The 27,537-nt window shown below is 38.0% G+C and overlaps 1 protein-coding gene across 17 annotated transcripts in view; it reads left to right on the forward strand.

Moving 5' to 3' along the window:
• PBRM1 (polybromo 1) overlaps nucleotides 1-27,537 on the forward strand; it is a 67,389-nt gene that overhangs the window by 14,446 nt on the left and 25,406 nt on the right. For all 17 annotated transcript variants that reach the window (XR_011048851.1, XR_011048850.1, XM_068409033.1 and 14 more), the window contains 10 exons: nucleotides 1,402-1,493; nucleotides 6,091-6,307; nucleotides 14,557-14,698; nucleotides 15,287-15,384; nucleotides 19,759-20,035; nucleotides 21,187-21,292; nucleotides 22,561-23,203; nucleotides 24,079-24,290; nucleotides 25,427-25,612; nucleotides 27,281-27,438. Coding sequence is in view for 15 of the 17 variants with exons in the window: in XM_068409033.1 (XP_068265134.1) it covers nucleotides 1,402-1,493; nucleotides 6,091-6,307; nucleotides 14,557-14,698; nucleotides 15,287-15,384; nucleotides 19,759-20,035; nucleotides 21,187-21,292; nucleotides 22,561-23,203; nucleotides 24,079-24,290; nucleotides 25,427-25,612; nucleotides 27,281-27,438 (2,131 nt within the window). In the remaining 2 variants the exon portion in view is untranslated. The remainder of the gene's footprint in view (nucleotides 1-1,401; nucleotides 1,494-6,090; nucleotides 6,308-14,556; nucleotides 14,699-15,286; nucleotides 15,385-19,758; nucleotides 20,036-21,186; nucleotides 21,293-22,560; nucleotides 23,204-24,078; nucleotides 24,291-25,426; nucleotides 25,613-27,280; nucleotides 27,439-27,537) is intronic.

A 27,537-nucleotide genomic window follows, 5' to 3' on the forward strand; every position in this document is an offset into this window, starting at 1 on the left:
GTGGTTTTTTTTTTTTTTTTAGTTGAGAGTGCTCTTCAATATTGACTCAAATACTTTTGAGATTCAAATATATTTCAGTCAAATATCTATTAAGTATGATTTAATGTTACTTTGCCGTAATTACTCTTCCATATTTGATTTTATGTTTAATATTTCAAAACACCTGTCATGAAATACACTATATGCAATTATTTCCTTAGAAAAGTTCTGAAGAACAGTATGTTAAGCTTCATTACAAAATAAAGCAGGTGAAAAAAACATGGAAATGTGTTGTAAACCTAGAAAAATTGTTTTTGGAGGCTAAAAACCAATAATAAGTAGGACAAAATAATTAAGAGATGGATGGTGGAAACCAATAAAGCCTGTAAAGAGAAAGTATTGCATTTGGGATGCATTTATGGGAAACTTACTGAGTAGACTGGATTACTGGAGGCTTTCTGGTTTGTTCTTTCAGTCATCAGTTGAGAATGTTGGTACCTAGCAGAGGTCTCATATCTACAGTCTCTGGATTACTGTCTTGAAACAGTACTACTCCTGGCTAACTCCCTGCACGTATACTCTGAAACCATGGTTTAATGCAGCAGCTGCAAAGGTCTTTAAGGGACTGAGCATTTGTACAGAGTTGGTGTCATTTTAAGCGGCCCATCTGCTTTTTCCCGGTCTTCACCTCTCTCCCACAGCGCAAGGCTGAGCCCGTTGCTGGAGGTGCCTGAAGAGCTGACCTAGTAAGAAAGCAGAGATAGTCAGGCATAGCCTACAGTGTAGGTATGAAATGCTGCTTGCCTCAGGTTTGGGACAAAACGGAGGAAGAGAGGGATGCTGAAGATGTCTTTTTGAGGCCCTAGCCAGCGTGGACTCTTGATTTACTCCACCTAGAAAGCAAAGGAAGCTGCTTCACATACAGGCACTCTGTGTGCTGAAAATGCCTAAGGTGGGGATGGGGAATGGGAGAAGATAGCATATACAGCTTACAGTGTGCTGAATTCCTTCATGTACACAAATCCCTATAAAACAGGATCAAATAACAAAGTTATTAATTGGGAGGGACTTGTTATCGTCCCTCTTCTCCCCCAGTAATTCAAATACTCAGTTATTCAAAATAGGATAGAAGATAGTTAGCTTGAGCTCTAGCTTTCTGATTGTGTGTCCAGTTTTTCAGTTTGATGGACTGTCTCTTAAAATAGAGGCAAACTCACAGGTCGTTAACAGTTTCTCTTGTTAAGGGCTCCAGTCTTTTCTTGCATAGTCATATCTGTGTTCCTGATAATGTAGGCAACCATCATGAGCTTCACTTACTTACTTAAATACTCTGGGCGACAGTTAATGGTTAACATGATAACCCTTTTCTTTTTTTTTTTTTAATTTTGCATATTTTTTTTTTTTGCTTTTTCTCTTTTATAGTAACAAAAGATCAGCCCAAGGGGATCGTTTATCAGCAATAACCATGGCATTGCAGTATGGATCAGAAAGTGATGAGGATGCAGCTTTGGCTGGTAGGAATTGAAATGCAGTTTCTCTATTTATTTTCTTTAATTAAAATGTTTGGAATAAACAAAACTGTAGAGCTCTTGATACAGTCAAATATCTTTATTTCAAAATATTTTGCAGTGTTTCCAAACTCAGCATGTAATTCTGTTAAATCCAATCCCTCTGTTAAATTTGATCCCCTGTTTCCTCTAAGTACGAATTTATAAATGTACAGCTGGTGAGATAGAGTAGGCCAAACTTTTGTTTTGAATTTAGTGTGTGTGTGTTTCCAAGTATACTTATCCAAGCTTTAGGGAAACTGTTGCTTGTCTTTATTCTTTCTAATACGAAACAGAAGAGGAGACATTGGAGAGAACACATTGAGTGCTCTTTGCAGTGAAAGAGATTTACAGTGCTGCAGTTGTTTGAGAGAAACCTCGCTCACGCTGGCTTGTTTTCTCTTGCTTTCTTGTGCCATTGGGTCTTCTAAGTACCTGTCAGGTTTTATTTTTTTAAGGTGAAGATAATCTGTATGAGGTAAAAGGATAGATAAATGTTAGAATTCAATTTAGAAATATCTGGTCCAGCCTAGCAGTCATGAAATCTTGCATAAAGGTTTATGTTAAAAGCACATAAAAAGGCATGCCTTCATACAGCATCCTTGTTTCATAATGAGCATGTTTTAGCATTATATTATAAGCATATATGCTGAAATATATGCATTATATCAGATATTTCAGTATTGGTCATAAATTGTTACAGGTTGTCTTTTAAGTTAGCCTGTCTTGATAGTTGCATTCTTGGTAACTTCCCTGCATTAATCTCAGAGCAGGTTTCTGAAATGTTTTTGTACGTATACCATTGGGGTTTTTTTTTTGTTTGTTTCTGCAGTGATGAGAAATGATGCATCTCTTCAATATATATTTTTGAAGCATTTATTTCATACCTGGTAATTGAATTGTACTCACCACTGTTTTCCAGTGGATGGATATGCTGTAGAATTTTTTGAATCATTTTAGATCTTGCTGCAAGCAAAAGCATTTTTATTCCTGGTTAGCCCAGAGTTCAGTTATTGCTTCAGAGCAGGTGCTTTCTGGGAGGTGTGGGGAGTATTTATTAGCTTGGTTCAGCGTGACTGTTAGCTGCTATTTTTGCAAATTGTAATTCTGTAAAAATGCATAGCTTTTTATGTCTTTATGTGATTTACATTATTGAAGTGATTGAAACCACTTTCAGGTGCCACCTTTACTGTGGTCATTATTGTCATTTTCATGGGGCATTTCATATACATCTGAGATTTTTGCCTTGCTTCTGTGGAAGCCCTCCTATCTTTATTGCATTCAGCTAAGAGACAATGTCCATTTTTTTGGCAGACCTCTGTCACCCTTAGGATTTTCTGTCCCTCCAGCATACTACTTGGACATCCCTATGCTTTGTCTCAGATGAAAAGGATTCTTATTTAAACCAAGTAGTCTTTTTGTTAGTTGCTCTGGTATCTCATCTTTTTTCCTTTCTCTAACACGCATTAAAATAAATGAGAACTAGGCTGCGTGACTGAAGATTAAGAGAACTTTCTCCTTCTTGATACAGAGAATGAAATCTTTGAGCTTCTTTGATTGTAGCAGTTGCCTAAGCAATGAACCATATCTATTTCCAACTTGGAGTTTATCCTCACAGTTTCAGAGAGTGTCATGGTGTGATGGAGCTTGTAGATTTCCAGCTCAAATGGACTAGGACATGAGCAACTTCTGCAACTCCCTTGCTCCTCATTATAAATCTGTAAAGGCAGGCACAGATGGTCATTATGTGTTGCTTATTTATAAGTATTTCATTTTGTAAACAAAGCTATTTTATTTGTTATTATTTCATTTAGAAATGTTTGAAGACTGGGTGCTGCTTTTGGTTTTAGCATCTATCTTCAGTTAAAACTTTGAGCATTCATTGCTGTCTAGGAGCTTTGGGACCACAAAGGAGACAGTGTTTAAAGCAAATCACTTACTGAGTAAAGACTAATTTTCTTTCATATACATTAAAATACTCACCTCTCTCTCTGCTCTTTTTCTGCCTCATCATTGAGTAAGAGTACATGTATATGATATATGCATTTCTACCCGATAATAAAGCTCACTTCCAGTTGTAAATTAGACGGCTTCCTCCTTTTGCAGTGAGGTCAATTTAACATCATCCATTGTGAAGGTGTCCCTTCATTAGGAAACAGTCACTGTGGTATGGAACGAACAGCAGGAAATACATTTTGTTTGGGACTGTTGTATGTTTTGTGGTTATGGCTTACTGCATTGTTGTTTTTTTTCTTCCTGTATCTGCTAACTGTAGTTGTGGTAACAGCTGCATGAACGGGGAGTAACTGAGTGTTAACTCTCCACTGCTAGCGTGTGCTTGGTGGGGATATGGGACCCGGTGCTACTGCATATTAAAGAATCTAGAGTCTTGCATTAGATTGATTGTTCCATAGCAAAACACGGCTTTTTCTGTCTTCTGATCTGAATAATACATTCTTCTTCCGTTCTTAAGATAACAGGTTACATATTAGGAGAACACTCATTTTCTGAGTATGCAAGAGTACATAATGTTTGACACATCGCTTTTAAAGAACATACGCATCATAATGAAAATATTTATAGCTGCATTACAATATTATGCAAACACTTTCATTTAGTGCCTGTTTAATTTACTTAGATTTTTATTTTAGGGAATGCCTTGTGTTCTACTTTTAATACAAAGGAAGTACATTTCTTATTTAGGGTATTGAACTGCTTTGTTGCTGGCTGCCACATGCCAGAGGACAGCAATGTACTTGGCTGGTTTCTTATTTCATCTCTTTCATAAAAACAAGTTCTTCTGCTTTTTCTATTCTTTTCTTACCTTTTGTTGGAGCACTCAGAACTGAACTCTTTGAGTAAAAAAAAAAGACAGACAGTATTTTGCTGTATAATCTATTTTGGAAACTTACTTTACCTGATAGCATTCTCTTAGCTGTTAGCATTTACCTCCATGTTCAGGTTGATACGTTAGGTACAGGAAAACATAGTGCTACCTCCAGTCTTTTGTTTCTACCTGAGTTATTCTGTCCAGCTCCTGCTTTGCTGGCTACTGTGTAGTAGATGCTAGGCCATTAAGAGATGCTGATTGGCACACAGATACATAATTAGGATAATTTTGAGTGTCTTCCCTGAAACAGTAGTGAACATCTTCGTTGTGTGTTTGCACATCTACTGAAGTCTGCTTGTATTTTAGCTTGCATCTAACTCATCTGGTATATCTTGTACGTCTTACATTCGCATAGACCTGCAATGTCAGGCTGCAGAGGAGAAATGATAGTACTATGTTGTTATGCAGTCAGAGTGTCCCCTGGCTTTGTCATCATTTCAATATGTCTTTACTGAACTTGGATAGAAAGCTTGAAACATTGCCAGCCTCCACTGAGCAGTAACGAAAATGCCAGCTGGAAACTTGGTGTGAGTGTTAGAGAACTGTATTTTGTGTAACTGAATTACACAGTGTGTCATCTGCCAAGCTTTCCTTCAAACTGTAACTCATAAGAGGGGAAAAAGGCTGAACAGTTTAACTCTAGTATGTGCAAAACCCCATAGATTTTATATTATGTCTGTCTGCAAGTTACAAATTACACCATTTGTGTTACTGAGAAGTATGGAAGGGTTGGCCATTTATTGCTTCCCATCCTATATTTCTGCTACCAGTGGTTTTTAATTTCTGTTGTGTTTCTGTTGCTCATGTAATGTTTCTTCTAATTTTATCTACAGTAAATGTTAATTCCTTGTAGCATTTCTTTAATTTGTCCTAATCCTGAAGCATAATATATGCTTCATAGAGATAACTTGAAAAGTTTGCTATAAAATTTTTAAGTACTTTATTATGAAATGCTTATGCTAATTATATAATAATTCTAAAATATTTATTTCTCCTTCATTTTGCTGCATATATTAGAGGTGAACCTCCAGGCTTTAGTGTTAGTTTTTTCTGCTATTATTTAATTGATCTGTGATTAATATGGTCTAAAGGATTATATAAGTTTTGAAGTCACCTTTTTGAAATAATCTGCAAAAATTCATTTTTAACTTGGCCATTTTGCTTAACTGACTAGGCACGTTTGAAAATGCCAGACACGGTTTGTCAATTTGTATTCTTGTCAGGTAGCAGAATGGCAGTAGTTCAATATACAAATGTAATTGGCACAAATACTGGTATTCATGGTTTGATGGGTAAATAAGGACATAGCTGCTGTACAGGTAGTGTGTGGTTGAATAGTCCTGTTATGTAGTCTCATATATGAACAATTATTGAACTTCTCAACACTTGCAGGTGGCAAGGGTGTATTACCAGTGCCAGAACTGAAGTCTCATCTAATAAGAGAGATTGCAATACATAGATAAAGTGCTTTTTCTTTGTCAGCCTGAGGCTCATAAGATATATTTGTGATGTCCTTTTCTGAGGAACCTGACTGCCGGAGAGCAGCTGAACACCCTTGACTGAGAGACTGCCTTTTCTTCTGGTTTAGATCTTTATCCATTTGAAAAGTCAACCAAAACACCCACTCTGAGTTGTCCTGCTGAGTTTCCCATTTTTTCCTTTCTCTCTGTGCAGCTGCTGCTCGTTATGAAGAGGGGGAATCTGAAGCCGAGAGCATTACTTCCTTTATGGACACTTCTAATCCACTTTATCAGCTTTATGACACAGTTAGAAGTTGCCGAAATAATCAGGGCCAGCTCATATCTGAACCCTTTTTCCACTTGCCCTCCAAGAAAAAGTATCCTGATTATTATCAGCAAATTAAAGCACCTATTTCATTGCAGCAGATCAGGTAAGAAAACCGTATGCAAGCTACATCTGGTGGGAAACTATTCAAGGGTTTCTTTTATTTCCAGAATCCTATCTTGTTGTCAAGTTGTCGATACCTAATGCAGTGTATACCATCTTTCCTCTACATTTGGTTGCTTCTTGTTTCAACTCAGACTGCATCAGTCTTTTGATCATCTTTTATAGATGGCTGCTGTTGGGTGTATTTTCACAGAATCACAGAATGTTCGGGATTGGAAGGGACCTCAAAAGATCATCTAGTCCAATCCCCCTGCCGGAGCAGGATTACCTAGATCATGTCACACAGGAACGCGTCCAGAGAAGGAGACTCCACAACCTCTCTGGGCAGCCTGTTCCAGTGTTCAGTTACCCTCACTGTAAAGAAGTTTTTCCTCATATTTATGTGGAACCTCCTGTGTTCCAGCTTGCACCCATTGCCCCTTGTCCTGTCAATGGATGTCACTGAGAAGAGCCTGGCTCCATCCTCATGACACTTGCCCTTTACATATTTAAAAACATTAATGAGGTCACCCCTCAGTCTCCTCTTCTCCAAGCTAGAGAGTTTCATTTGTAATGTGCCTGAAAGGTTGCCATATCAATAATTCTGAAGGCTAGGTGGGCAGCAGAGATGAAAGCTTCTGCAGAACCCCCCCATTACTGTCTTTCGTTGACCCCGATGGCTTGGTTACCTCTTACTGCTGTGTTTTTTAAATTAATAGTCTTCAGCAATGTGAATTGTAGAAAGATAGTTGCAATTACATTCTTTTTGTCTAGGTCACAGTATAACTGTGGAGAACAATTTTCATTCATGATGTAGCTAGTCTGGACTGAAGTACCAAAGCAGTACACCATTTATAAATCTGTGAGCCTTGGAAGGTTCATCAACTGGCAGTTGTTAGATTAAAAACCTGAGTAAAAAGAAGTGAGCAATAGCTTTCCTTAGCGGTCCAAGATAAGGTAATATGATGGATATATGTCAGGGTCCTGAGTGCATTAATAGACCTTAGTGGCACTGACCAGCCTCGGGTGGCCCTGGCCTCCTGCCCAGTGGCCCCTGGGGCTCCAGTCCCTGCCTGAGCTACACTCCAGGAGTGCTGGTCTTCCAGCTGTAGTGAGTGAGGACTGGACCCTAACAGTGTTCATGTGTTTGTAATCCATTGTAATACATAGGTCTGTAAATTGTAGTTATACCATAATATGATCTGCTAGACTTGGTATAATTGTTGAATAAGTAGTGTCTTTGTTAAACCAAAAAGTAACAAAGTTACAAAGCTTTTTTTTTTTTTTTTAAAACCTGTCAAAGGGTGTTTTGCATGTGCTGGGGAACAAGTATGGAGCTGCCACACTGGTTGTCTATCCATCAGTGGCTTTAAAGCATTTTTTCTTATGTCTTAGTACAGCTGTTCGCTTGTCAAAGAAAGTGTCTTGTCTTGAACGAAGCACAAAATGTACTTGATGGAAAAAAAAAAAAAGGTGAAATTGAGAAAAATCATGGACAGTTTTCTGGGAGCTTTTTCTCTGAATGTACCCAAGAGTATTGGCTCAAATTATGTATAAACAGATGTAATTGGGAGAGACCTTCCATTAAAAGTATACTTTATATCAGTTACAGGACAAATAATTTGCCATAGGGAGGCAGTTGTGTTTCTGCTTTCCTTACAGTGTAGGCAGGTTGCATCTGGCTATGTGAGCAGTACAGAAATTGCACGCAAATGTATGAAGAAAGTGACTTATCTTATTGCCTGAGAGCTTAGAAAATAAAAAGGGACAGACAGTCTTTTTTAAAAATAGTGTTTGTAGCTCACAGGTTAAAGTACAGTATTTATAATAGTCGAAGTTCTTCTAGCAAATTCGGGAATTAAGCTGTTCTTTAAATTACCACATAATCTTCACTTCTTACTATACCTAAAAAGCCTTGAAGTCATGCAATATGTGTACTTAATTGATGTGCTTTAGGGAAAACTGAAGCTAGCATGGTTTTACTGATACTGCAGTTATGTCCGCAGGCATTCAAACCTGTCACTCATTAAGGGTGGAGGTTTTTTGTGGGTTTTTTTTTTTTTGGTGGTGGGTTTTTTTGAGATGTACATGCAAAGAGCTTATCTTCTGTTCACAGATGGGGACAGACAAGTTAATTGTCCTAGTGAAAAGTTGAAGATGTTGGAGTAAAGCCTGGCGTTCCTATCTCTCATCTGTTTTGTTTTGGCATCTGACCACCTAGTCTATCCTGCCAGAGTGAACTGTGAAATGTGCAGCCTTGCAAATTTTACAGCTAGTCATGTATTTCGGGAGTTTGTGTGCATTAAATGCAGAAGAATCCTTACAAAATAATGTATGATGTCTAGAGGGAGAGTATGGGTATTAACATTTAACATTGCTGGTGAAAAGTCATTCTGTATTTATAAATGACCAGAGGAATAGTCGGGAAATAATGCAGGAGACTGTGTTCAGTTACCCGGTATGTGAGCGCTAGATCCTGGCATGCTTACAAGGACTGTGTTCCTTATTAAATTTTACAGTCTTAGTGAGTATGATCCCTAAGGCAAGTGGGTCAGGCTTTTCTATAGCAGAGGAGGGAAGCACTCCAGGGATTTCCCTGGCAGCAGTTCTCTCCTAAAACGTGTGAGAGCGGTGGGGGTACGCAGGCACCAAAATCGGTATCTTCATTGGCAAGCCCTGATGCCTTGTGCTTCAGGAAGCTGGAGTCGTCGTTGAGGTTTAAAAATGTGCGTGGATCAACATGGTTGGTTTTGTGTGATGTCTAGTATTTGAGGATTTGAAATGCATCTTTCTTATGAATGTGCATTCTTTTGGACAATGGTCTGCGACGCAGGCATCTAAACGTTACATTTCACTGCACTGGGATGTGTTGAGGTTCTCCTGAAATTGTGAGATTTGTGGTGGCTCTTGTTGCCTTTGGATTAATTACTAATTATTTGAGTTGTACTTAGAGTAAATATGATTGTCTGGTCAAGCATATTTTGCCTTATAATTTAACTACTTCTAGTAATGTGGCAAATAATGGAGTAAAATTTATCTTGAAGTAACGGAGACTGCTGTCTGGGTTAAAGCCTGAATAGTTTATAGAGGATTTTTTTTTTTTTTTTAAATAACAGAGCTTAAGCCCATTACAAATTAAGTTCTTAATTTAAAAACAAAAAAAATTACATTAAGATTTTATTATTACATTGACTTTAGAAAAATAATATGTCACTGTGTTTCAGTTTGCTTAATTTATGAATGAACCAATTGGGAAAATATTCTCTACAGAGAAAATTATGTCTCTGTAATATTTAGATTACCTTGTAAATTTTCACTTCTTCTGAGTTTTAGCAGTTCCTTCACTCCTTTTTTCATTTAATATAATTTAATATTTGTTGAATATTGTACATTTTTAAAATCTTCTGTCTGTATAACCAATTTTCCTGCCTTAGCAAGTACTTTCAGTGCATATTGTACGTAAAATCACAGGTTCAAGTAAACAAGGTTCCCGATGTACTTTATAAGAAGACTGTCATTCCTTAATAGGATGTCTGTCAAATGCCTTTCTTGATCACATGCATTCTTTGTTACTGGTTTTTTTTCCTGAAGAGGCAGGAATTACTTCATAATTTCTGAATGAAAGAAAGTAAGTTACATGATAACTGTTTTTAGCCATGTGTTTGAATTTTTTTTTCTAGAAATTTTTTAGGCATAGTGTGTGTCTAATAAGATGGATCTTTTAATTATATGGAGAGAATATCTATCTTCTCTTCAGTTTTTTTCGGATATTCCAGGTGGAATGGCTGATGAGTTTCCAGTAGACCTTTTAGGGAGTTGAGTGCCAGCTTACTGCATGTTTTTTAATTACTATTCTGATTTTGACCAAATTAGATGTCATGCCAGTGTTGCTTTGGGCTTAGTGGCCTTATGAAACTGTAGCCTACCTTTTAAGCTATTTTTTTCTTCATTTTGCAAAGGTCATTATGTTTAAAAGGATATTTGTCCAAGGTTTACTCATGCTTTGAGTACGGTTGTATCACTGTCAATCACTTCACAGAAATTTCTCTTGGTTTCTAGTATGTAAATTTAGTTTGTGTTATGTTGGCAGCGACTTTCTCTAGAGCCGTGGATTTGGTTATTTTTAGCCTCACCTTGCAAAATAAACTGATGTTTATGAAATTCTTTCCTTCCAAGATTGGTGAGATGGCTTTTTTAAAATGTATTGTGAAGCTGCGTGTCGTACTCTAAACCCAGAAGAGGCATGATACTTGAGTTCTGCTGAGTTTGAGTACGAGTAAATCTGTTCCAAGTACTTCTGTGAATAACCTTCTTAACTAATCATCCTATTGTTTGCTGACAGCAAGTGCATTGAAGAGGGTGGTGAGGTAGGAGGTTATTTGCAGACTAGAACAGGATTGCTTTCGTGCCTGTGCATTTTTCGTTCTTCATATGTGTGGTTAGCAGTTGTCTGTCTTTCCAAACCATATGGGCTAAGTCTTGATTTTTACTTTTGTTGTCAGGCCTTTCATGAATACAACTATGAATGTAGGTTGTTTGCTTAAAATCAGGTGGGCTGACCTTGATTATTTGGTTGTGGATAAATAAATGTTGATAGAAGCAAGGTTTTATTTCCTGGTAAGAGAGTATGGATGATACGTCATCCTTCCTTTTTAAAACAATGTTTCCTCTTTTGGCTATAGGTTAAGATTTAAAGGAGTAAGATATAATAAGCTGCTTTTCTTCACTTGTGAGCTACTGGGGTCCTCACCTCCATCAGCTTAAAGATTTTGTTTTCTACAGAGTCACAAGAAAGCAGAGAATCTGTGCATGTAGAACGGTGTATTTAAGACTAATGGAAACTGTATGTTTTCCTCCGCTTTTTGGTGCTTCCAAGTTAGACTGCTGCATTGTACTGTGCATAGGTCACTGCAGATGAAGCTAAGCGTGGAATACTGAGGCTATGCGGAATAAGGGATGTATTTTTAGATGAAGCATGTGATAGTGGTGTTCTGGGGTCTGCATGAGCTGCATCTCTTGTCTCTGGGAGGAGGGTCAAGTGGCTTGGGATCTGCTGGTATGAAGAGTTGCCAGTTTCTTTTACCATATCATGAAATTGTGGGGGACCAATTTAGAATTCTCTTTTTGTAAAAAGAAAATTGTTGCAGGCAGGATATATTCTGTAGGAAACACTGTTGCTTTGCTTGTTCTGCCTGCAGCTTGCTCTGAATTTGTTCTGCTTCAAAGGCTATGGCAAATTCCCTTTTCCTCAGTTTGATAAAGCTGGCACCTAAACATACAGAATTTGCTTGAGCAGGATCAGGATACATTACTAATCAGTAAATCTGATTTACAGTATCACACTGACAGTGTTACTTCATTGATTCTGAATTTATATGTGCTAAGAATATAGAGGTGTCTGTTGGCTTTAATATCTCAGGAGGACAGTGGCTGATGTTGAGTTTTTTAGTCAGTGTAATGCTAGACCTTCAGCGATTATTTCAGGGCAGTTTTAAGTTCGGTACAGAACGACTCCAAATAAAGAGGAGTAGCACCAAGTGACAGCACGGAGAAACAATTTGGATTTAAGAAGTGGTACTTCAGTTAAGATGCAGTCCGTTAGGTTACTCTTTCAGAAAGCCGAATCCAGATCTCATGCAACAGCAATCAAAATGTGAACTTGCAATTCTGTAATTCTAATTTATTAAATTAATTGGAAGACTAGAAACTTTAACAGTTGTTATTCTTCCTGCTGTCCAAGCTCTCAAAACTTTAGTTCTCTGGAAGAAGGCAAACATGCCAGAGTTGCACAAGAATGATTCCTTGTCCTCCAGCAGTTGTCTTTGTCAGTAAAAAGCACTGAGACATTTTGGACATTTGTCTTAAGTATTTAATATTCAAATCCAAGGCAGTTGTGGTAGTCTTCACTTTATTAGATCCTTAGTTAGAGCCTAATTCTGCAATTTATCAGTATGAGTTGTCACTTGGAAACAAATTGTGCTGATGCCATCTACATCCAAGGGGAGAAAAAAGTCCCTTGGTGAGCATTTCTCTCTGGTGCTGCTCCTTAACTGATTTCTACACAGGACTTCCTTTTTGAGGTTTTTTTTTTTAATGATCTTAATCTCTAAAGTAGTTTAGCTGACTTAGGTACCTTTTTCTAAGATGCAGAACTGCCTTTAGACATTGTTTTTGTTTTCCATTAATCCTTTGAAATTTTGAGTCTGTTTTATAAACATTTGTAATAAGATCAGTAAACAAGGAAATTACTGCTTATTTACACACTTAATTACCCTATGTGCCTTGAGAAATTAGAATGTTCTTAAATAATTCTGTTTTGAAAAAAATAAAACTCACTTTTGATGCTTTTGATAAATATGGGCTTATTAGTTGGGTTTTTTGCTGCAAGTTTTTTAAGCCTTTCTATTCTATGTTTTCTTGAGTATTCTCTTAATGATGTATTAGCTTTTGTAACACCAACAAGTGTTTGTGTGCTGAAGTCCTGTGATGGCTTGTCAATATTTTTGTTGGACTACAAGAATTAATTACATACATTTTACTCTATAGATTTTGCTTTCTGTACCAGAGAGTGTTCAAAGTAGCTGGAGAAGATGTAAGGTGGCTATAGTGTTTGTTACTAGACAGGGGCAAGAGCATGAAGTAGACTCAGTGTTTACATCCTCAGTATTTATGAGCCTGTGCATCATATGCTAGTGGTTTAGGGCAAAATAACCCTGAATTGAATGGGCTTTTTTTTTTTTTTTTTTACTTTTTTAATACCAGTCACATATTCCTTAACATATGCAAATAATTGTTGCTGGATTTTTACAAGGTAGAAATGGAGACTGACTTTGACTTTTCTTCATGGCAATTTAATAGGTACCCAAATGCTTTTGCTTTGGGGCGAGGGGGTCTGTGTTTGTTTTTTTTATTATTATTATTTGTATTTTTTACAAATCTAATGAAAATTATATTAGTAACTCTTCTTTTTTTGGAATGGCAGAGTGAGTGAAGCTGACAGGAAAACTTTTTGATTATCTGTTGCTTCAGTTGGAAATATTAAAAATAATTAAAAAATAATGCATAAAGGTTTGCAAGATACTGGTGTCTTAAAGTCTTAAAAAAGATACATGACCCTAAAATGGGTCATTTTAAATGAGAATGGCAACAAGTAATTTTCTCCATATCTTGCATTTGGGATGTTTGTCCAAAATTGTTCTTTGCTTTTCTTAGTCATTGAGGTCATACTAGTTCTTCAGATCTGAAAGAAATGAAAAAGAAATACAGAATCACAGAATCATAGAATCGTTTTGGTTGGAAAGGACCTTTAAGATCATCGAGTCCAGCCGTTAACCCAGCACTGCCAAGGCCACCACTAACCCATGTCCCTAAGCACCACATCTACAGGTCTTTAAAATACCTCCAGGCTAGGCTTAAAGGTGGTGATCAGGTTAAAAGGTGGTGCGTAACCATGTGACAGGCAAATGGTTCAGGAAAGAGGTGTGAGCAGGACAAATGTGTTTTGCAGTTGTGAAAAGAGTTTCTTTTTGCTGATTACTATTTTCTGTTTTGTTTAATGAGGGGTTGGAAAGTTTAAAAAAGTTGACTAGAATTTTCACCACTTGTGCAAGGTAATATGAGAAAACACATCAAGTTATTGGCAAACTTAGTGCGCTGATTTCATCTGTTTAGCATATGAAAAATTACTTTTTTTTTAACGTTAATATTTTTCTAACTCTTTTCACGTGAAGTGCTCTTCAAGGGGTAGCACCAATCAACAACCAGATGGTTTTAAGAGAAGGCAAAAATTGGAGTGGGTTAGTATGAGAGGTGCTGGCCACTTTTGGTTCTCTCTGAAGATGAGTGGAATTGATGTTGTGTAGGGAAGGCAGTGTTCATGGCTGTGCGGAGCTAACCCCTCGCACTGACATCATACCCAGGCCCTACAGGTCACAGCTGCGGTGTACTGGAGTAGTCTCAGCAGGTTGTGCTTCTGCCTCATCTGTTCCACCTCTCATCTGAGTATGAAAACAGCACTTCAGTCTGCACAGCTTTCAAAAGGGCAGCTTTCAGAATTATTAAAATCATTGTTTAAGAGGAGATATGTTTGCCTAATGTAGTACAATTGGAAGATGCTACTGCAGCATCAGAAAAAGAAAACACATTCCTGTAATTAGAGCTCTTTGGATATTAATTGATTGTGAAAATGAAGATGTTGAAGAACTGTTTTGCAATGTGTAACTTGAGAAATACCAATCAGATATTCTTTTGCAGAACCAAACTGAAGAACCATGAATATGAAACTTTAGATCAGTTGGAGGCTGATCTGAACCTGATGTTTGAAAATGCCAAGCGCTACAATGTTCCCAATTCTGCCATCTATAAAAGAGTACTGAAAATGCAGCAGGTTATGCAGGTATGTGGAGTAGAACAATCAAAAGGATATAACTTCCCACGTGAATTTATTTCCCTAATGAATATTTTTCCAAAATAATTTTTAACTAAACCTGTATTTGCAGTAGTATTTTCTTGCTTAGGGAGAAGTATGGGAATGAAGAGCATTACAGGGTGATTTTTCTTCAGCACACCTGCTGCCTTCTGTGATTTCTTTTGGTCACTTTTATTCTTCACTATGACTTTTAACCCAATTAAGTTGTGAGAAGATTCATGACGTGGATTTTTTTTTTAGGGTTCGCAGGTAATTGGAAGATGCTAAAATAAAACACTTCAAATTTCATGAAGTGTTCCAGCTAAATGCTGCAGTCTGAAATGGCGTTGCTTTCAAATTGATTCCTCAAAAATTTTTCTGACAGTTAAAAAGAATTATGCTGCTATTTTATGTCAGCCAACTTGTATTAAATAAATCACTGGAAATATTTTGATGGTGGTTTAGTCTCAAAACCTGTAGTTGCACTTTCTTTGTGCGTCTGATCTGTTCTGATATTTAATATTGTTCTGGAATGTCCAGCAGTGAGTTTGGTTCAGGGCTTTGTGCTTTTCTCAGGCAAAGAAGAAGGAGCTTGCTAGGAGAGATGACATTGAGGATGGGGACAGTATGATTTCTTCTGCGACATCTGATACTGGAAGCTCAAAAAGGAAAAGGTATGCAGTTCTGTAGTTGCTGCAGACAATGACATTGCTACATCTTTTATTTGTTAAAGAGAATATTAAGCCATGGTTTTTAACAGTTGTGTAATTTCTGAAACTTAAACTCATTAAGTGTTGGTTCTAATTAATTTAAAACTATTTGCTGACTTTGTTTTCCTTTTTTGGCCTAGTAGCTGGCAGTTGTCAACATAACTTCAGTTCACTAAGTGGCATGGACACTGTAGTTGCACTGAATTCGGTAATTTTGTCAGTGGATTTCAGGACTTTTATTTGTGTGTTATTTTTTTTAGCCTGGTCTGTTGACTGTCTTCACAGGTTGTTAGCAATTATTACTTCTTTTTTACTGCTTCTCCAATATATGACTATTTATGTAATTTGGATAGCAATTTCAGAATACAATTGAAGTTAACACTGTAGTTGAATTAATTTTTTGAAAGTTTATGGTATTACTCTATTTTTATTTGTTCAAGTCTCCTGGCATAAATATTTTCATTTTCCATGACCTGAACTCTGCTTGAGGAGTTTTCATCATTAATGTTAGAGGACTGCTTCTCTCTCCCTTCTGAATTTGGCTGGGCCGAAGAGGGTATTTGACAAATAGATAAACTGAGTATAATAGGTTGATTATTCTGGATACTGTAATGTAAACCAAATTCACAGTGATTTAAAGTGTACTCTTGTAGTGAGCAATAATGATGGTTTATGGAAAGTATTATTTAACAGCGATAGCTGTTGTGTAATTAATGTTAGTGATGTATTTCACTCCAACAAGTGATAGTTTCTCTAGTCTGTGTCATAGAATCATAGAATAATTTTGGTTGGAAAGGACCTTTAAGATCATCAAGTCCAACCGTTAACCCAGCACTGCCAAGTCCACCACTAAACCATGTCCCTAAGCAGCACATCTACACATCTTTTAAATACCTTCAGGGATGGTGACTCTACCACTTCCCTGGGCAGCCTGTTCCAATGCTTGACAACCCTTTCGGTGAAGAAATTTTTCCTAACATACAATCTAAACCTCCCCTGGCGCAACTTGAGGCCGTTTTGTCTTGTCCTATCACTTGTTACTTGGGAGAAGAGACCAACACCCACCTCACTACAACCTCATTTCAGGTAGTTGTAGAGAGCGAGAAGGTCTCCCCTCAGCCTCCCTTTCCCCAGACTAAACACCCCCAGTTCCCTCAGCTGCTCCTCATCACACTTGTGCTCTAGACCCTTCACCAGCTTTGTTGCCCTTCTTTGGGCTCGCTCCAGCACCTCAATGTCTTTCTTGTAGTGAGGGACCCAAAACTGAACACAGGATTCGAGGTGCGGCCTCACCAGTGCCGAGTACAGGAGGAAGATCACTTCCCTAGTCCAGCTGGCCACACTGTTTCTGATATAAGCCAGGATGCTGTTGGTCACCTTGGCCACCTGGGCACACTGCTGGCTCATGCTCAGCAGGCTATTGATCCCCAGGTCCTTTTCTGCCGGGCACCTTTCCAGCCACTCTTCCCCCAGCCTGTAGCAGTGCATGGGGTTGTGCCCCAAGTGCAGGACCTGACACTTGGCCTTGTTGAACCTCATATACAGTTGGCCTTGACCCATTGATCCAGCCTGTTGAGATCCCCCTGCAGAGCCTTCCTACCCTCCAGCAGATCAACACTCCCGCCCAACTTGGGGTCATCTGCGAACTTACTGAGGGTGCACTCAATCCCCTCGTCTGGATCATTGATAAAGATATTAAAGAGAACTGGCCCCAATACTGAACCCTGGGGAATGCCACTTGTGACTGGCCGCCAATGGATTCAGCTCCATTCACCACAACTCTTTGGGCCCAGCTAGCCAGACAGCTTTTTACCCAGCAAAGCATACATCCATCCAAGCCATGAGCAGCCAGTTTCTCCAGGAGAATGCTGTGGGAAACGGTGTCAAAGGCTTTACTGAAGTCTAGGTGGACAACATCCACAGCCTTTCCCTCATCTAGTAAGCAGGTCACCTTATCATAGAAGGAGATCGGGATAGTCAAGCAGGACCTGCCTTTCATAAACCCATGGTGACTGGGCCTGATCGCCTGGACTGATTGTCCCATATGTGTCGCGTGATGGCACTCAAGATGATCTCATGGTATCATCTGAAATAAGTTCCAACTTCTGGTAATATTATTGCAATAGCAGCAACTGCCTGTGTAAAACTGTAATTCAGCATCTTTCTTTGGTGCTGCTCATGACCTTCAGCTTCCTGTATTTTTAGTGCTTTGTTTTGTCAAAGTGACAGCAGTTGGGAGGGGAGGAAGAGAATGAAACAGAGCATCAGCAAAGATTCAGTTAAGAGCAATGAAGTAAGTGCAACAACGTACACTCTAAAAAATCTGCAGAGAGAAAATGTTAACATGGATTTAGGAGGTGGTACAGTCTAGAGATGCTAGGAAGAAGAAAAGTAACAGAATGGTAAGACAGACCACAGTACTGAATGAAGATCAGGAAGGAACAACTGCAAAAATTGCTGGTTTTGTGATCTTCAGATTCAAAGAGAACTACTAACCTAATCAAGCAAGTCAAACTGTCATCAGTGTCCTTTTAACCCTATGTTGCTTTTGATCACCTTGTGCAAGAAAATACTGAAATGTTTGAAAGAAAGAATCTGTCAGGCCTTGTCATCTAAGAATAGTAAAAGAGAAAAAGTTGTGTTCATAGGTAAGTGAAATCAAAATGATTTTATTTTCTTCATGCCTGAAGAGAACCTGAAAATGCTTTTGATGTTGTCAGTTCAATACTTGTTATCAGTTTCACTTGCTGAATGATAGGAAGTAAAAGAAGATTGTAAATGCTGCTGATAGTGGAAGCGAAGCACTGAGAGGAATTCCAAAGTGTTGCTGAAAAGGCAAACTAATAACCCAGGCAAAATTTGTTCCATTGGGAAAATAATAGTGACACAGAAGAAAGTTGTTTGAATGTCCCCTTTTATGTATTAGATGCATGAGCAGAATCTTGAGCGTTGTCAGGCCTTCTGCTATTTCTGCTTTGGTTTTGCTTTACCTATTTTTGTTGAACTAAATATTAAAACTTCAAAACATGTTAAAATGTTGAATTTGGAAGCATGTCTGTTCTGGCATTGCTGATGTGCTAGTGTGAACCACTAACTAAGTTACGAGCAGTGGAGATAATGCAGAAAAAAGTTTTTAACCTATAGAAGATACATTTTGAATTTTCTCACATGTTGTGACGTTAATTTTCATGAGTTATTTTGCTGACCTCATGAAGGAGCAAGAATTGTCTGAGGCATGAGGCTCTGCTAGATTAGATAGGTTTTAAATGTAGGAGGAAAAGATGTAGATGATGGAAAATCTGTGAGGCAGTTTAATTTCTAGCAAGTTGCACAGTGATGTTTTGCACATTCTGCAAATGAAGATTGTTGTTGTTGTCTTTACGGATAATATAGTCAAAGTTATAACTACTTGAATAAGTCTTACAAAGATTGCAATTTGGAAGCTGGTTTAGAAGTGCTTTGTAGAGAGTACATTTCTAAGCGTGCCACGGTATCTGAGCTGAGATTATACGTTATTAACATAAGCTTTCCTCTCCCTTATCTGGTTTGCTTATAGATCATGTAGTGTATGTACAAGGAGCCACACGTAGCTGTTTGCCTGATAAGCTGTGTCTTGATTCTGCTGTCACATTTCTTGAGATAGCCACAATCGCTACACACAGGGTGACTATAAGGTTTGTGGTGATAGCGTGTACGTGGCCATTTTCTACCTGGGTTTGCAGTTTTGGTGAGCTTATTGACTTGTAACTTCATTTGACTGTGGTTGACAGATATTTAAGCAATTCAGACCCTTCTTTCTTCTACATTTTTGATGTCCTTATTTTTCCTGTGTCTGGTACTGAAGAAGATACAGAATTACTTTGAGATATGTAGCTCAAGTCTTTGATATTCTGTATTCAGCAGAGGTAGGCATGAAGATACTGGCTGAGGGTTTTTTCCCTGTTCGCACTAGATCTTGAGGTCTTGGATTCAGATGCCTAGTCCTAACTGATCTGTTTTCTCTGCAGCTGGACTTAGAGCTCCTTTTGACCTTTGCACTTTTGAAAACTAGTTGGTTTTATTCTGTAGAACACTTAAACTCAAGGTGAATGAGAGAAAAATCGTATCTTAAAGTTGGTTTCCTGTTTATTTAGCAGACTGCTGGTTATGATGCTGTCATAATTTGCAAATGGACCTATGTTTCTAGTACACTGTCTTAATGTTGAACTTCTTGTGTGTGTGTTTAGGTGCTTGTTTTCTCATAGTAGAGGTTAATGTCATTTTTATATTAGTGTTGGAAGTAGGGAAAAGAGCCCCTAATGTTTATTCTTTTCCTTTTTGTTCTTCTTAACCTAACAGTAAAAAGAATATACGAAAGCAACGAATGAAGATCTTATACAATGCAGTTTTGGAAGCTCGAGAACCAGGCACAGGCAGACGGCTCTGTGATCTGTTTATGGTTAAGCCATCCAAAAAGGACTATCCAGACTATTATAAAATTATCCTGGAGCCAATGGACTTGAAAATGATAGAACACAACATCCGCAATGATAAGTACGCAGGGGAAGAAGCCATGATTGAAGACATGAAGCTCATGTTCCGAAATGCAAGGCATTATAATGAGGAAGGCTCCCAGGTACTGTTTTGATTTTGCAGTCACACTTACCTGTCTGCTTCTTTGCAGGCATACAAGTTATGTTAGGATGGTTTAGCTTTGACTGTTACTCACATTATTTATGATAATTGTTTATTGAACCAAAATAGAAATATGATTTTTTTCTCTCTGTTGATGTTTTAAATTCTGTCTTTGTCTATAGTTGTATAAACATGAAATGCAACACACTTCTTTGCGAAGGTTACACTTACTTCTGTTAGCTAAATGTGTTCCTCCACTACAAAGAATGTCAGCTGAATGTTTCCTAGTAGGTTTTAAAAAAGTAAGCTGGTTGCTAAATACTCATTATTCATCCTCAGTTAATCATGGGAAGGCATTTGCACAGTGGATGGTCATCGGTATGGGATTTGGAGCTCAGAACCTCTAAGAAGGGATGTCTTAGTTGGAAAGAAACCAGCTTTGTTTTCATGGAAGTGGAGAGTGTGGGAGAGCAGACTAGAAGACCTGACCTGTTTAGTCTAGCAAAAGGAGTCTGAAAGGAATATGTTTTTCACTTACAAATATATTGTAGGATGTTTCTGTATTGTGATGTTTCTCAGCCAGCAAGCATGATGTTGTGGAACAGAGTGGTGGTAAGAAACCTCCAGCTATTTCTAATGAGGAACTTGATCCGCTATTGTGCAGGACTTTATGATGAGGCTGCGTTCACTGGGGTTGGATTTGAAGACCCAGGAGGACTGTTCTAGTCCTGTGTGCCTTGATGGAATCACAGTAGTTCAAGAGGTCTTTCATTGCTGAGCAGAATGATTTGATGAGGAAGTTGAATAAAACAACTGCACCTTGGTGTTTTGTAGTCTTTGGAATAGAAATGCAGCTTAATTGGATAACTTATTAAATCACAGAATGTTAGGGATTGGAAGGGACCTCGAAAGATCATCTAGTCCAAGATTTATATCTGCCTAATTTAGATGGTGTTCATCAGTTCTGCTTACCTGTATGAGTCTATTGAATGTACATTTGAGAAATAAGCCCTTCTTGTTAATCAAGTACTTGGTTTTGCATTCAGCTTTTTCAAACTGACATTTACATGTTTCTTGGAGGCTAGTTCTAAACTAGTCTCAACACAATAAACCGTGTTTTGTTTTGTTTTTTGATTACTTTACTGATTAAAGGTATACAATGATGCCCATATGCTGGAAAAGATCCTTAAAGAAAAACGGAAAGAACTGGGACCCTTAGCTGAAGATGATGATGTTGCATCCCCTAAACTAAAGCTAAGTAAGGCAACCTCATCCATTGTTATGCCTCATTTCAACACGTATGAAAACCCAACAATAGAGATTAACGGATCTTCCTTTTAGAAGACATGATCTGCAATTTACAGTGACATGCAAAGTAGAATTATATTTTCAAAACCATGACAGCAATGATGTGTTTGTGTGTGTGTAGTAAAATTTAGTTGTTGCATATAGCGTTTTCTAAGAAAAGTAACTTAGAATGAAGAAAGAAAACTTAGGGTGGTTGGAATGAATGGCATTTAGTCATGTGGTGTTATCCAAATGTTAGATGCTGCATTATGTGCTCAGTGACACTTCATTAACACACAATGTGTGCTCCTGGGGTTGCTTACAAGTAAGGTGCTTCTCAACCTGAGTAAAGCTCTTAATTTCCCTGGTCAAATGTCTGGGGTTTCCACAGAATGATAAAAGAAATGTGAGCTTTATTTGGAAAATTATTGAAAGCCATGCAAAACACAGAAGTGAAATTTCCAACAATGTCTGTTTCTAGAGCTGTTGCCCTCACAAACTACATTTGCTACTACTCAAATCTTATGTCTCCTTAGTATGTGTTCAGAACTTAGCAAACTGAGAAGGATAAAATTGCACAAAAAGACTTAAAGAAAATAACTGCACACAGCCCTCTTGAGAATACAAATGTGCAGCTCATAGGTAAGGTACGGGTAGTGGAAAATTCACAGGCAGAGACTGTGCAGTACAGTAACAGAGATCTTGAATTAACCAAAAAGCTAATCTGATTGATAATCCCATGGGAGGCTGTATTTTACATTTTACCTGTAATAATCCTCTCTAATTTGGCATAAACTTGTCATGAAGGAATCTGATAATATTTAGAATGCCTAATTTTAGTGATAGCAAAAACCCTGTGATGACTGGATTATTAACTGCTGTAGAGAGAAATTCATGTAGAGCTAGTAAGACCAAATTGAATTTAGAGGAGTTATTAATAACATTAGGTAGGAAAAGATGCTTAAATCTGAAGAGACCTTCACCAGGTGGACCACATAGGAACATATGATTCTGTGTTTGCCAAAAATAATGTTAAAAAAAAATTGATACAATTATGAAAAACAAAGGAAGCTGCAACTTGGAATGGGCTCTGTGATGTGAGTCTTCTGCTCATACCATAAAGTGGTTCTTCAATAAGCAATTCTCCAGTGGAAAGGAGATGACAAAGAAGTGTGCAAGCTCTATTTTTGTAATGAGTTTTTTCTTTGTGTTTTTTTTTTTTCCTTTTTGTCTGCGTAGGTAGAAAAAGTGGCATTTCTCCTAAAAAATCGAAATACATGACTCCAATGCAACAGAAATTGAATGAGGTGTATGAAGCAGTTAAGAATTACACAGATAAACGAGGCAGGCGACTAAGTGCCATCTTCTTGAGGCTGCCATCTCGGTCTGAACTTCCTGACTACTACGTAACCATTAAAAAGCCCGTTGACATGGAAAAGATCAGAAGTCATATGATGGCAAATAAATACCAGGATATTGATTCCATGGTAGAGGACTTTGTAATGATGTTCAATAACGCTTGCACATATAATGAGCCGGAATCTTTGATTTATAAAGATGCTCTGGTCCTGCATAAAGTTTTGCTTGAAACCCGAAGAGAAATAGAAGGAGATGAGGATTCTCACGTGCCCAATGTCACTTTGCTAATTCAGGAACTTATCCATAACCTCTTTGTATCTGTTATGAGCCACCAGGATGATGAGGGCAGATGCTACAGCGACTCCTTAGCTGAGATTCCTGCTGTTGATCCCAACTTCCCAAATAAACCTCCTCTGACTTTTGATATTATCCGAAAAAATGTTGAAAATAATCGCTATAGGAGATTGGACTTGTTCCAGGAGAATATGTTTGAGGTACTGGAGAGGGCAAGGAGAATGAACAGGTGAGCGAAGCCGTATTTTTCAGGTATCCTTTGTCTTATCACATGAGTTTTGCATATTAACATTACCCAAAGGCTGAAGTTTTTTTTAAGGTGTTTGCTTTCATTGATATGGATGTTTAGAAAACTAAATCTCAAAAGCTCTATCAGGTTTTCAGTGGAATGCATGCTTTTGTTTAAAAACAAGGAAAAAGTTAGGTTTCTGCCATGAGATAATTTTGATGTTAATCTTCCACAGGCACACCTCATTAAAACCAAGTTTGTGCTAACTTTCAAATTAAAAAAATGAAGATGAGGAGCTGCTCGCTAACTGCTTGACTAGTGGGTTACTCCTTTGGAGTAATCACAGTTGCATGAGTTATGGTAATATTATGCAAAAACTATGAACACTTGCAACTTCTTGCAGTGTTTTACTTGAATTAGGGAGAGTACTTGGGGATGTGCAGGTGAGATCTTGACTCTGAAGGAGAGGAGGTAAAAGATGATATTAAAACATCTACTAACAGGAGTACGGGTAATTAAGTCAGTTTTGTTAATAATAATTTTATTACTTAAGTATTCAGAAGTTAACAGATTGTAGAGTCCAGTGGCAAGTAGTTTTGGTTGCAACCAGTTACCTTTGATTTTTCTGGTATTTCAGGACTGGTGTGAACAAAAATACTGTTTTAGGTAAACTACAATACAAACTGACAGCAGAGTAGCAGGTGGAGCATGACTCGCTGGTGTCTGCTGCTCGTTATGAGTAAGCACAAAAATCTATTGGTAGAGTGAAGCTTTAGGTTTATCACTAAGTGTGGCGATTGATGTGTATGTGTTTAGGATCCTTTTTGACTCTGCACAAACTATGTTTCTGCCCTGTTGTATGTATTTTTGTACAGGACTGATTCAGAGATTTATGAGGATGCGGTCGAACTTCAGCAGTTCTTTATTAAAATTCGAGATGAACTTTGTAAGAACGGAGAGATTCTTCTGTCACCTGCTCTCAGCTATACCACCAAGCATCTTCACAACGATGTAGAAAAGGAAAAGAAGGAAAAGCTGCCCAAAGAAATAGAGGAGGATAAGCTCAAAAGAGAGGAGGAGAAGAGAGGTAGCTACTTTCTTTTCATTAATTTTAAATGTATTAATTGAAAAACGTACCTGTGCATATGACATGTGCTCTGCTGTTGCTGCAGCTTCGCCTACAGAAAGGACGGGTCCTGTATTTTAAAGTTATGAGAGATTTATTTTATTTTGATCCTTATCAGCAATGCCAGATGGCTTTAAGAAGGAGATGGAGGTAGATACTAACCTTATGTAGACTCTTTAATCAGAACACATTGGAGTACCAGCAGTCTTATTTCAAGGATATTACAAAAGAAAACAATACTTTTTTAGTATTGCTTTCTGCTGATAATAAACTTAGCAATGACTGTTGCAATTCACCTTCTAGTCGTTTCCTTTTTGACAAATACTGGTTTCTTGATGTGCTGATGGTGGTGTCTATGATCATGCTTTTAACACTGCTAAAGAAATGGTATTTAAGTAAGCCTTTTGCGTTTCTACACTTGGCTACTGTGAGTGTGAAGAGGAATGAGCTTGCACTGTTTTGTAGGGCAAGAAACCTACTGTGAAGGTCTTTTGTGTTTCACAGTTCCTGGCTGTTACTGTCCATATAGTCATGGTGGAGCATGTCTAGGGGAATGAATAAAGCTTTCTAATTGCTCCTTTCCACAGATGGGAGCAGAGCTGTTAGCTCTTTGTCCTTGAATTGTCTTTCTAACATGGTTCATCTTCCCATGTAGCACTAATGTCAGCAGCAGTAAAGTCTGGTTGCTCCAACCAGGCTCAGTATTATACGGGGACAACAGCTGTGATGCCCTTTTTCTGTCTTCCTTTGGGAGCTAAAAACCCCAAAGAAAGCAAAACTTGCCTTTCTGAAGGCTTCTGAGCTCAGTGCTGTCGTTGAGTTCCTCTTCACTCACTGGGAGGGCTCAATAAAATTCATCTGAAGAAGGGAAACCCAACCTTCAGCAGCACCAGTAGCAGAAAGGCTACCAGCAGAAAACATGCTTAAACCCTTCCTTCATGCTGGAAGTCAGCGAGAGGGACACATCAGGTATCATGTAGCACTTCTGCATGTGGCACTTCTTCACTCAGCAAAGGGTGAGGGCATTCATATCAGCAATCTTGGCTAATGTGGAAATGTGGCATTACTAACATGTGTTTTTCTCTTCTTGAAATAAGAAGCTGAAAAGAGTGAAGATTCTTCTGGATCAGCTGGGCTGTCAAGCTTGCATCGGACCTACAGCCAGGATTGCAGCTTCAAGAACAGCATGTACCATGTAGGAGATTATGTGTATGTGGAGCCTGCTGAAGCCAACTTGCAGCCTCACATAGTCTGTATTGAGAGGCTGTGGGAAGATTCAGCTGGTAAGAATGTCTTTGCTATAGGCAAACAATATGGTGAAACTTCTTCTTATTACTATTTAAAACTTCCAATTTGAGCTTTTTCTGTGTAGATGTTATTTATTTTATTTGCAGAAGTATGTGTGGACTGGTAAGTATTTTTCTTGTTTCTGAGTTGCTTTGTTCCAAATAATATCACAAATATAAAGTTCTTGGATCAGCACACACTTTTTTGTGTTTGTCTCTGCCTACCGTAAAATCGTAAGCATCCCAGAGAATAGGCTCTTCTAAGTGGGATGGGCTCCTGTAATTTAGGCATAGAAGAACACGTGGGTTTTTTCTGTGCTGAGAAATCTGAACCAAAGTTGGGCACGTTTAATTGCAAATGTTCCACAGAACAACCCAGTTTCAGAACTTGCCTTTGTTAAATTTCAGAATTAACCTGTATCTTGCATCTCCTAGACCAAATCAAGCCATAACAAGTACTGTTTTGTTTTTTTTCTCATTAGTGATGCCTTCTGTTTGCAGCAGGTACTTCTCTTAAGAGTAAGGAAGGCTAGAGATATGGCAAGGGTATCAAATAAGCATGGTGCAGTCTCAGCAATGCTGGAAGATACAGTTGCTGAGAACTACAGTGGGGTGTAGTGGAGTTAAGCATTTTGGTTGCACTTTTTTTTTTAAAGGGATGGAATGGATGTGTTACAAGGACAGGTTAAAAAGACCGTGACTCTTAAATTTAGAGAGGAGAAATGTAAGGCAGGATATAATTAAGGTCTGCAAAATCATGAAGTGTGTAGATAAGGTGAATGCAGAAATACTATTCAACAAATACAGCAGTACTAGAGTTAGAGGGCACTCATTGACACGAATAAATCAGATTAAAACATGTGAAAGTGTTTGGGTTTTTAATAAAGTGGGTAGGGAGCCTCCTGGCTTCCCCAGGAGCTTGTGGAGGCAGATTATATCAGCAGGTTCAAAAATGAGTGAGACAAGTTCACGTACAACATGTCTAAACCAAATAATAAAGGGAATAACCAGCAAATAATAACCAGATAAGGAGAATAGCTCTCTAACACGCCTAATGCAATGCCTGTAGAAGGAGTGGAATGAGTTACAGAGAGTGGCCAAGATTGAGTGCGTTTTCCTAATAGCCTGTCGTGCTCACTCAGTTGGATGCAGTATATTTGGGTAGATGGACCATTGGCCAGTTGAATGTTTCTTGTGTTCATTTGTCTGTGATGGAGGAAGTGAATAGCACTTTTTATTCTGGCTCAGTCTACAGATTACAGATCTTCTTTGGTTTAGAAAAATAGTACCCATTTGTAACTTCTTTATAAATCATTGTTAACAATTTGAATTTGTCACAGTGTAACATGGAAGAAATAGTTCTTAAAAAACTTGAAACCAGTTATCCAAGGTTCTTCAAATAATCCTTTATCTTGCTGAGTCAGGTTTTACTGGGGAAAAAAGCAATTGGCAGGCTTTTTAAGCAACCTTGTTTTCCTTACCTGAAACTGTTAAGGAGTCTTGTCCTGTTTTAAAACAGTTTACTCTCAGTATAAACGACTACATGGCTATTTGATTAATCAGTCAATCTATAGTTGTTTTTTCTTGCTCATGCACTAGAGAAATGGCCATTTTACATCTTTTTCTCTTTCTTTCTCCCTTCTCTGTTTTGTTTTTTTTTAAAAGGAGAGAAATGGCTCTATGGCTGTTGGTTTTATCGACCAAATGAGACATTTCATCTTGCAACACGAAAATTCTTGGAGAAAGAAGTTTTTAAAAGTGACTATTACAATAAAGTTCCTGTTAGCAAAATTTTAGGCAAATGTGTGGTCATGTTTGTCAAGGTGAGAGACTATTCAGACTAATTTATTAAGCAGATAATATGTTCTTCATTTGCTTCATGAGATATGTAGTTCATTCAAGTGATGGTGTTTCCTGGTGCT

Source organism: Nyctibius grandis, chromosome 10, assembly GCF_013368605.1.
Source record: "Nyctibius grandis isolate bNycGra1 chromosome 10, bNycGra1.pri, whole genome shotgun sequence".
Taxonomy (NCBI): domain Eukaryota; kingdom Metazoa; phylum Chordata; class Aves; order Nyctibiiformes; family Nyctibiidae; genus Nyctibius; species Nyctibius grandis.